This window comes from Physeter macrocephalus, chromosome 8 (assembly GCF_002837175.3).
Source record: "Physeter macrocephalus isolate SW-GA chromosome 8, ASM283717v5, whole genome shotgun sequence".
Classification (NCBI taxonomy): Eukaryota; Metazoa; Chordata; class Mammalia; order Artiodactyla; family Physeteridae; genus Physeter; species Physeter macrocephalus.
The window spans coordinates 7,011,064-7,022,440 of NC_041221.1; the positions used below are offsets into that span (position 1 = coordinate 7,011,064).

General features: G+C 48.5%; 1 protein-coding gene across 1 annotated transcript in view; it reads left to right on the top strand.

Moving 5' to 3' along the window:
- Nucleotides 1-11,377, top strand: part of DOP1B (DOP1 leucine zipper like protein B) — a 79,375-nt gene that overhangs the window by 44,050 nt on the left and 23,948 nt on the right. Inside the window, exons 21-24 of the mRNA XM_024120300.3 lie at nt 1,666-1,800; nt 6,722-6,777; nt 9,488-9,592; nt 9,690-9,756. Of these exons, the coding sequence (XP_023976068.1) occupies nt 1,666-1,800; nt 6,722-6,777; nt 9,488-9,592; nt 9,690-9,756 (363 nt within the window). The remainder of the gene's footprint in view (nt 1-1,665; nt 1,801-6,721; nt 6,778-9,487; nt 9,593-9,689; nt 9,757-11,377) is intronic.

Genomic DNA, 11,377 nt, shown 5'->3' on the forward strand with positions numbered 1-11,377 from the left:
CGGGCTCTAGGCGTGCGGGCTTCAGTAGTTGTGGCACGTGGGCTCAGTAGTTGTGGCTCGCGGGCTCTAGAGCGCAGGCTCAGTAGTTGTGGCGCACGGGCTCAGTTGCTCCGCGGCATGTGGGATCTTCCCGGACCAGGGCTCGAACCCGTGTCCCCTGCATCGGCGGGCGGATTCTTAACCACTGCGCCACCAGGGAAGCCCGGTTCCACCGTTTTAAATGCATGACGTACTCTAGCTGTGCCGGTTACAGCTAGACGGGGTGTCGGGTGGGTAGGGAGTGGAGGCCACCCCCACCCTCTCTTTTCTCATCTTTCTGTAATGAATAGATTGTACTTCTATTTAACCTTTTTCATCTACTGTCTAATAGTCTGCTTACAAGAATGCCCATTTTAACGAAGAACACCGCCATGAGCCTGCCACCCAGCTTAAGAAACGGTTCACCATCCTACCTATGAGGACCCCTGTGGGCCCTTTCCTGGTTGTAACACCATCTGATAGCTTTTTTTTTTTTAACTAATCTTTTTAAAGACTTTATCTTTTTAGGGCAGTTTTAGGTTCACAGCAAAATGAGAGGAAGGTACAGGAAGTTCCCATATTCCCCTGTCCCCTCACATGCATGCCCTGCTGTCCCCAGCAGCCCCCGCCAGGGGCGTACGCTTGTCACAGTTGCTGAACCTACACTGACACGTCCATAATTTACGTTCGGCTTTTTTAATTTATTAACGTAATGCTTGTTCATGATGGTCAAGAAAATGTAAATCGTCACATTCCCACACCCAGACTTCAGTGTGCATTTTGTCCTTCCTCTCTCCGCTGACTGGTCCATCACGAGGTCCTCCGGGAGCTTGGTTCACGTGCTTCTGCAAAACCAGCACGTACTTCTTCCCTGGTCCCCTCTGTCGACCATGCAGGTTCCTACCTGGTACCTCCCTCAGAGGGTCTGCCCCACCCCCCGGGCACTATCTCAGGGCCCAGCGTGGGCCCCTGTTCCCTGAGGAGGTGTGAGAGGCTGGTGGCCCAGGCCACCCACCTTAGCACTTGTTGGGGCTTCCGGGTGAGAAACCTGATACTTGCAAGTGTATGTCACCACCCTACACAGACTTCTGTCATCAAAACATGCCTCCCTCACCGGGACTTGCCTGCCACGGCCAGCTCGCATGAACCTGATTTACCTGTTTTTCTTACTGACCTCATACCTTGGGGGCTGTCTGGATAGCAGCCTGTTTCCTTCCAATTAAATGTATCTGTTTCTACAATGCTTTCTCAGCTTGAACATACCAGAGTGACTGCCATCATCAGCTACATGTTTTTTTTTTTTTTTTTTTTTTTTTTGTGGTACGCGGGCCTCTCACCGTTGTGGCCTCTCCCCTTGCGGAGCACAGGCTCCGGACGCGCAGGCTCAGCGGCCACGGCTCACGGGCCCAGCCATGTTTTATTCCTTATTTGTATCAGATACTGATGAGGTTACTGTGATTAATTGCTAACCTCACTCTTCATTCCCACCAATAGAGTCCATTACCCAGTTTTCATTTAAATATTTCTTTAAAAGATTAAAACAAATCCCTTTTTCCAGGAGCAAGTATTATAGAGTACTTTCTGTGTGTCATTCTTATTTTTGTTTTCTCTCTGTGAGCCTTAAAGGAACGACTTTTTTCTCGGCAGATCGTGCCGGCGGCCAGCGCATCCCAGCTGACCATCGTGGACCTGATCTGTGCACTGAACACCCTGCAGACGGACACGGTGCTGCACCTGGTGAAGGAAGTGGTGAAGAGGCCGCCGCAGGTCCGAGGGGACGAGGTCAGGAGCCTGGGGACCCTCAGAGGAACACAGCACTCTTTCTAACTCCACGTCTTATAAACTGTGTTTGGGAGGGAAACAGAGGTTACAGCAGCAACTAGGAATTCGGGGGCTAGAAAACGAGGGTGTTCTTACCGGGCTCTGCAGAGATCTATGCAGTGTGCTTCATGGGCTCCTGTTTTGGGGTGCAAGCCACTTGAGGTGAAGGACGGACTTCCATCCTTACATCCCGCTGCAGGGTGCTCTGCCCGGTAGTGGTTCAAATCGAATAACTCTGTTAGGAAGAAGAAATGGCACTTGCCTCAAGGAACTTGCAACCGAAAAGGCGTCAGAGTTAAACAAAGCCAGACACTAGTTAAAGGTGGAAAAGACTGATTTTATTCGGTAACTACTGCAGCAGGGGAAAGAGTTGTGCTCAGTTCCAGTTTGTGCAGAGGTGACTGGGTATTTTAAGCAGAGAATGAAGAGTAGGGAGGTGAACAAGCAGAGGCTTCAGCAAAGTCAAGGGAGTGGAAAGTTACAAACAAGCAAGAAGGGGGTTGGTGGATGTAATTAGGCCATCGGGGTTTGCTGACTGTAAAGTGCAAGGTGTTCCTGTGCTCCCTTGGAGACTGGGAAACAGGGGCCCTGTCTTTCTTGATGATGGTATTTCAGAGGGTTGGCTGCCAGGTCCTTGAGAAAGACATTCCTGGGTTGTAGGAGATACATATACATCTCAAAGGGACAGAGCGAGGATTTATAATTGTAAGCTTTTCTTAATAAATGCTCAAAGAAAGGGAGGTCAGGAACCTATCAGGAGTTGGCTAAACACACAGCAGATTCCTTCAGAAGCCTTGAGCTTTCCTTCTTAGGCAGGCGTTTTAAGGGGGTTGAGGTCATCCCCCTAGGGACATGGCCTTGAGCTGCTGGGAACCTGTTGGGACATCCCTGTTGGCACAGTGGTTAAGAATCCGCCTGCCAGTGCATGGGGACAAGGGTTCGAGCCCTGGTCCGGGAAGATCCCACATGCCGCGGAGCAACTAAGCCCGCGAGCCACAACTACTGAGCCCGTGTGCCACAACTACTGAAGCCCATGCTCTGCAACAAGAGGAGCCACTGCCATGAACAAAAGAAGCAATTTAATAAATTCAGCTTAATTTAGGATTCCACTTGGTAGATGAGTTTGCTTTTCTTGTTTACACACACCAGCGATGGGAGGAATAGAACGGTGGCTGCCGAGATGAGCTTTTGCTTTTAGGTATTACATACCATCCCCTGAACACAACCGCTTTCTGTTTTGTAGATTAAGTTTGCCATAAAACTTTTGTTCTGGGGCTTCCCTGGTGGCGCAGTGGTTAAGAATCCGCCTGCCAGTGCATGGGGACAAGGGTTCGAGCCCTGGTCCGGGAAGATCCCACATGCCGCGGAGCAACTAAGCCCGCGAGCCACAACTACTGAGCCCGTGTGCCACAACTACTGAAGCCCGTGCTCTGCAACAAGAGAAGCCACTGCCATGAGAAGCCTGCACACTGCAACGAAGAGTAGCCCCTGCTCGCTGCAACTAGAGAAAGCCCGCGTGCAACAAAGACCCAATGCAGCCAAAAATAAATAATAAATAAATAAATTTTTTTTAAAAAAGGCTAGGAAATTGTAAATACAGACCCTACAGTCTGACATAAGCATCTCAGGATTTGGGCTTTCCTCAGAAACATAATTCTCACTTTTTTCTTGCATTTTCAGTAAAATGTTTTCAGGAGGGAAGGAGAGAGCAGGGAGAAGAGGGAGGGAGAGAAAGAGAACGGGACTGTTGAGTAATGGGAGATATTTTAGAAGCTCTGGAATCTAATGATTAACCCTGTCATTGATTACCTCGTTCATTGATTGTTAAAAAAATTGGAGTGAGAATATTGAGGAATTCCCCCAAATGGCTTGTGACCAAGGGCCAGATTCTTATACCATTTCTTTTACTGTTGGAAAGCAAAAGTATTATAGGAGGAAGAAAAACTATATGATTTAAAATTCAAATAAAGAAGAAGAAAAAGAAGAGGGCTCAGAGGAGCCTGACTAGACTAAGTCAAGGGGAGCATTTTTGTCAATGGGCGAGTTAAAAATCTGCATAATTTTTTTTTTTTTTTTTTTTTTTTTTTTTTTGCGGCACGCGGGCCTCTCACTGTTGTGGCCTCTCCCGTCGCGGAGCACAGGCTCCGGAAGCGCAGGCTCAGCGGCCATGGCTCACGGGCCCAGCCGCTCCGCGGCACGTGGGATCCTCCCGGACCGGGGCACGAACCCGCGTCCCCTGCATCGGCAGGCGGACGCTCAACCACTGCGCCACCAGGGAAGCCCAAAAATCTGCATAATTTTTACAAAGGTACAAAATACACGTCAGAGAACTTAACTCATCCTGGACATGCTGAGAAAGAAGAGGTTTCATCTGGCTGCAGGGAAAGCAGTGGCCTTTGAAGGGTGACGTGATTGAACCACAAAGCTCTTATAGTTTTTCTGCCCAGTTTCGAGGGGGGCACCTTTTCATTTATGCACAATGATTTTTGCAACAGAACAGACTGTGTGGTTTAACAGTTTTCTGCCCGAGAGATTTTTGGTTTTACCAAAGCAGACCTCTTCGTTGAAAGTGTTGGAGCTGTTTTGTTCTTAATTAATTTGATAGAAAGCAGGGATTTGTTCCAACCTTGAAATAATTGCCTTCTCTTAGGTAATTTAAAATTATACCGTTAGGAACAATTTAAGAATAATTCCCTAAGTGAAAATTAAGGGAGTGGACCAAGTGATTTTGCTAAAAAATAGTTTTAATCAAAGAGATATCTGTACGCCAGGGTTCATAACAGCATGAATCACAATAGCCAGAAGGTAGAAACAACCCAAGTGTCCATCAGTGGATGAATGGATGAACAAAACGAGGTCTGTACGTGCAGTGGACTGTCTGTCATTCAGCCTTAAAAAGGAATGAAATTCTGACCCATGCTGTCCCGTGGATGAACCTTGACAGCCTTATGCTGAGGGGAATAAGCCGGTCCAGAAGGACGGCGTTCTATGATCCCGCTTCTCTGGGGTACCCAGAGAAGTCAAGTCCATAGAGACAGGAAGGAGGGTGATGTTCACTAGGGACTGCAGGGGAGGAGGGAGTGGGAGTCGATGCGGACAGAGTTTCAGTTTGGGGAGACGAGGAAGTCCCGCACGTGAATACGGTGGTCGTCGTCGCCCGACAATGTGAATATACTGGGTGCCCTGTACACTTAAAAATGTTTAAAATGGTAGATTTTGGGCTTCCGTGGTGGCGCAGTGGTTGAGAGCCCGCCTGCCGATGCAGGGGAACTGGGTTCACGCCCCGGTCCGGGAGGATCCCGCGTGCCGCGGAGCGGCTGGGCCCGTGAGCCATGGCCGCCGAGCCTGCGCGTCCGGAGCCCGTGCTCCGCGAGGGGAGAGGCCACAGCAGTGAGAGGCCCGCGTACCGCAAAAAAATAATAATAATAAAAATAAAATAAAATGGTAGATTTTGTCAAGTATATTTTACCAAAATAAAAAATGTTTATAGCAAATAAAAGAAATCTTGTTTTTAGATATTAAGGTCATAGCACTAAGGGTGGTGAGCAAAAGCTAAACCTTGGCATCAGAGGTGTGTTCAGCCATTTTCACCCCAGAGCGGGAAAGCTGGCCAAGAGTACCTTTAGCAGTTTTGGCTACGTCTGCCTTGGAGGAGAACTGCCCACTTGAAGCTCTTCCTCTGAAAGGCACGTGGCACAGGGTCACCCTCTGCAGAAACGTCCACACTGGGAAGGCCACTGGGGGCTTCTAACCGGTCAGTTACGCTCGGGGCTCTGGTCCTCTTCCTTCATTCCCCGTGTTTATTGAAAATCAAGTCTGCACCTGTAGTGGGGACTCCTAAATAGTTGACCCTGTTCCTGCCCACGGTCAGCCTGTGTTCTCGTTGGGGAAAGAAGATAAGGCAGACCACAGATTTACACTGTGAGGCCAGATTATGGAACTGGCCAAGTGCTTAAGCAGTCAGATGTAAAATGGACGCGGGCAACTTCATGGCATCTGTCGGACGTCTGCCCCCAGTCTCCCAAATGCCTGGTAGTCTCGTTGCCTTTTACTCTTGAATGTGAGTGTTAAAGTAATGGACCCGGGAGAGAGGGAGCAGAGGGTGGTGGAGGCAGTCAGAGGTAGCACCAGATCCCGGGCGGACTGGCATTCATATCTCTGAGCAGGTCTAGCTGGCAGGAGATGGACCTTCCACGCTGCCGGTCAGTCCCCACGGATGGGGTTACAGCTGCAGCCACGGGGGAGCTGGCCCTGCAACGGCTTTACACACAGAGCAGATGCTTTTAGGTTTTGTTCCTTCATGTTACTTGAATTCCTGCAAACACCTGCAACTCCTGGGCTTAAAAAAAAAAACAAAACCTAGATGTCGTCTGGCTGAGTGCTTTTTGGCTTTTTGAATACAAAATTACATTTTGTGGTTAGTTTAGTTAATTGGCTCAACTTCTATAACTTCTACAAATGGCCTTTAACAAGCAAGAAGGGAAAAAATGTGTGTTTTGAAACCTATTTCTAAGTAGTTGCAGCCATTTGGGATTTAGGGAAGTTGTCCGGGCTGTTTGAGGGAATTCCTGGAGCTAAGAGTTCAAATTTGGCATTGTCTCTCAACTGTAGCTCCCGAGGGTCAACTTTGGCCACCAACTTTGTGTTTGGGGAGGTTCAGTTATGCCAGATCTTCCCTAAATACTTGTTAAAAGCCTGACCTCATAGGATACATTTGTTTTTGTTTCACTTGGGGGATACTTTCTATTATTATATTTGAAAGACTCTAGCTGCAAACATTTGCTTTGTTAGGATATAGAATCTGTTTCATTTTTGTATTTGAATTCGTTTTTAGCCTTATTTCCTACCAACTTGGAGTAATTAGCTTTGCTTTAATTTTCAGAAATCGCCGCTCGTGGATGTCCCTGTGTTGCAGTTTTGCTATGCTTTCATCCAAAGGTAATGCAGCACCTCAAAGACGTTTCTCAATTACGGATGCTATTGCAATGATTATAAATAATTCCTCTGATTGTATTTCTGTTTTTTTCTTTTAACTGAAGTAGCATTGATTTACAATGTTGTGTTAGTTTCAGGTGTACAGCAAAATGACTCCGATATATATATATATCTCAATATATATATATATATTCTTTTTCAGATACTTTTCCACTATAGGTTATTATAAGATATTGAATATAGTTCCCTGTGCTATTGTTTATTTTTTTAAGATTTATTTATTTTTAAATTAATTAATTAATTTTGGCTGCGTTGGGTCTTCGTTGCTGCACGCAGGCTTTCTCTAATTGCGGTGAGCGGGGGCTGCTCTTCGTTGCAGCGTGCAGGCTTCTCATCATAGTGGCTTCTCTTGTTGCGGAGCACGGGCTCAAGGCGCGCGGGCTTCAGTAGTTGTGGCTCGCCGGCTCTAGAGCGCAGGCTCAGTAGTTGTGGCGCACGGGCTTAGTTGCTCCGTGGCATGTGGGATCTTCCCGGACCAGGGCTCGAACCCGTGTCCCGTGCATTGGCAGGCGGATCCTTAACCATTGTGCCACCAGGGAAGTCCCTTATTGTTTATTTATTTATTTTATTTATTTTTGGCTGTGTTGAGTCTTAGTTGTGGCACATGGCATCTTTCGTTGCGGCGTGCAGGCTTTCTCTAGTTGTGGCGTGCAGGTTTTCTCTCTCTAGCTGTGGTTCGCAGGCTCCAGGGCGCGTGGGCTCTGTAGTTGTGGCGCGAGGGTCCCAGAGCACATGGGCTCTGTAGTTTGCGGCACACAGGCTCTCTAGTTGAGATGTGCAAGCTCAGTAGTTGTGGCATTCGGGCTTAGTTGCCCTGCGGCACGTGGGATCTTAGTTCCCTAACCAGGGATCGAACCCACGTTCCCTTCATTGTAAGGCAGATTCTTTACCACTGGACCACCAGGGAAGTCCCTGTTTATCTATTTAATATATAGTAGTGTGTACATTTTAATCCCAAACTCCTCGTTTATCCCTCCCTGCCGCCCCCCCGCCCCATTGTATTTCTTGATTACTGGAGAGGCTTAGTTCAGAAAGTATCTGAATGGTGTCCTTATTTCCTCTCGAGGCATGGGAATACCCTGATGATTTTACTTTTTCTTTCTGCAGAGATCTAATCTGACATTTTAAAGTCTGGGTGCTATAGCTTACATAGTTACGTCAGCAAAGCTTTATGTGAGGCCTGGTAAACTTTAGAAGAAACAGTTTGCATTAAATTGATACCAAAAAAGGAGGGGGGATTTAAGGACCTCTTTTAGAAAAAGGAGAAGGGATTATTTTTGGTGCTGTCCTCAATGCTTTGCCATGTTTTCTGCCGCATGGCTTCTGCGTGGGTTTAGTATGCAGAATAGCCGCATGCAGGGGTCTCACCTATAGGGGTTCCCCAGGTGTTTCTCCACGGGTAGAAAGGCTGCTTTGCTGGGCCTCACGCACATCTTATGGCAGGTCCCGGGTGCGGCTCCCGGACCCCTCCGTCGTGTGGGGTGTTCTCGGCTTCAGTAATGAGGGTGAAGGGCGTGTAGCCCCGTCTCAAGGAAGCCTCAGTATTCTCACGTAGCTCGGGGGGTTCACAATAAGTAAATCTGACCACCAGCTGCAAGCTCCCTGGTTAACAAGTTCATGCTCCATGGTTATTCGGGCTCACTGTATCCTGAGGTGGCAGGAAGGGTCATAGTCCCAGGAGTCCCTGGGTCTAAGGTTGAGTTCAGACCAGCTGTTCATCCTTCACCACAAGCACCCCTGAACCTCTTTCCTCCAGGAGGTAAAGACGAGCTGGTCACGTCCCTCCTCGTGGTAACTAATGCGTATTATATCACTAGCAAGCGCCTGTTGCAGGGGCCTAAGTGATATCTGAGCCTTCCCAGCAGCTGCAGGAGCTGCGGCCTCCTTTTACAGAGGAGGCCCTGCCCAGGTCAGTCAGGAGGCAGTAAGTCAGGGACGAGGACTTGAACCTGGGGCCCTCTGGCTGCGGCCAAGCTCTGCCTTTTGTGCTGTGCAGCCTCGCTCCGTAGCCACAATCCGAGTCCTTGTTTCCGTGAGGCCTGACCTTGCCCTCTGTGACCTTCTGATGGTTGACTCCGTGTTTCCAGCGACGTTGGAGAGGCCGAATGGTAGAGCCAGACAGGCCCAGAGATCAGACAGTCCTCTGGTTCAAGGCTTTCACGTTATAGACGAGGAAACCAGGGGCATCTGACCTGTCAGCAGGGTTGCAGGTCTCCAAACTCCAAGTTCTTGGCAGAATACCAAAATTTAGCTTGTGTGTATTGTAATTTTAAAAAGAGCAAACAGGTCAGGCGGATATGCCATCTTCCTGTGCTTTTCAACCACCTGGATCTAAAATGTGCTTATAAGTAGGGCTTCCCTGGTGGCGCAGTGGTTGAGAATCTGCCTGCCGATGCAGGGGACACGGGTTCGTGCCCCGGTCCGGGAAGATCCCACATGCCGCGGAGCGGCTGGGCCCGTGAGCCGTGGCCGCTGAGCCTGCGCGTCCGGAGCCTGTGCTCTGCAACGGGAGAGGCCACAACAGTGAGAGGCCCGCATACCGGAAAAAAAAAAAAAAAAAAATGTAAAATGTGCTTATAAGTAACATTTTGTTTTGACCTGTTCAGGGTTGGATATTTTTTCTTTCTTTCTTTCTTTCTTTTTTTAAAAATAGGCTCCCAGCAGCAGCCTTGCAAGCGAACTTCCCTTCGCTGTTGGGTGTGTTAAAGGAGTCCGTGCAGTTGAATCTCGCTCCCCCTGGGTATTTTCTGCTTCTCAGGTACCGTGTCCCAGCACTCACGTCACCGTATTTTTCTTCGGGAACGTGTTTTTATTTCTGCAGCATTCTCGGTCTGAAGCTGATTGTCTCTCAACAGCATGCTGAACGACTTTGTAACAAGAACTCCCAACCTGGAGAGCAAGAAGGATCAAAAAGATCTGCAGGTCTGTATGTGCAAGTCTGGCAGGCTGTGACAGTGCCAGGAGTATCGCCCACCTGTAGAGGGTCTCGCTGGAGATAGTAAACATTGGGCAGAACCCGATCTTAGATTTGCATTTGTTCCCACGTCTCATACCCTCCGTTACTGTCTTTAGAGGACTCTGTACAATCTCCTGATGAAGGTTCTCGTGTTAGACTTGACCAGTCGACCGGGCAGTTTACAAGGCACCCTCTCTCTTCCCACTGTACACAGATGTATGCGGGCTTACTCTGCAGCATGATTGGAACAATCATGTCCTCTATCTTTATGCACAGATTCCTTTCCTTAGAACCTTCCCCCGTCTTTTTAAAGCAATATAGACTCACAGGAAATTTCAGAAACACTGAAAAACAAAAGTAAAGCTCACCCATAGGAGAAGGAAAATCTTCTCCTTTGGGTAGAATGCCAACTATCAATAATACGTAGAAGTAATGAAGGAATTAGAAAAGTCACTATTTTGCAACCATTATAATCCTTGAGTGAGGAGCTTTTTGAGTCAAAGTCTTTAAACTGGGTTGTGTAGTTTATGGCTTTGGTGATATTACGGCCAATCGTTGTCATCCCTGGTGTTTGTGAAATATCTGTCCAGTTCCCGATTCTGAAGCACTAGAGTTCTGCGTAAAGCACAGTGACGCCTTTGGCTCAACTGGCAGAGAAGAAAGCATCATCCGAGGGCGAGTGCTGCAGCCCAGCCCTCGGGTAGCACCTCCTGCACTCACCTGGAAGCCCTCCCCGTTCCACGGGCTGTTGCCTGCCGCGGCCCCTCCGTTTCCAGTCCGTCGGGCCAGACCGTGGCCACAGGCGCTACCGCAGCTCGTGCAGCTCGCCCTGGCCCGTCGGTCAGGGGGCCGGGTGGGCCTCCGCTTCCGTCCCACGATGTCCCAGCCTCCCTGACACTGACTCCTTCCTGCTGTTTCCAGGCACTCCAACTTCTTTCCCATCCATTCGCTGCCCTTGAAATGGGAGCTCTTCTAAGTCCTCAGCCCCTTTTCTTGATCTTTTTTTTAAGGATTTATTTTATTGAAGTAGAGTTGATTTGCAGTGTTGTGTTAATTTCTGCTGTACAGAAGAGTGACTCAGTTATACACATATATATATATCCTTTTTCATATTCTTTTCCATTATGGTTTGTCACAGGATATTGAATATAGTTCCCTGTGCTCTACAGTAGGTCCTTGTTTTTTATCCATCCTATATATATAATACCTTGCATCTGCTGATCCCAAACTCCCACTCCATCCTCCCCCCCCACCCCGCCCACCTTGGCAACTACAAGTCTGTTCTCTACGTCTGTGAGTCTGTTTCTATTTCGTAGATCAGTTCATTTGTGTCATATTTTAGATTCCACATATAAGTGATAGCAAATGGTATTTGTCTTCCTCTGACTTACTTCACTCAGTATGATCATCACCCGGCCCATCCATCTATTCTTTTTTTTTTTTTTTTTTTTTTTTTTGCGGTACGGGGGCCTCTCACCGCTGTGGCCTTTCCCTCTGCGGAGCACAGGCTCCGGACGCGCAGGCTCAGCGGCCATGGCTCACGGGCCCAGCCGCTCCGCGGCACGTGGGATCCTCCCGGACCGGGGC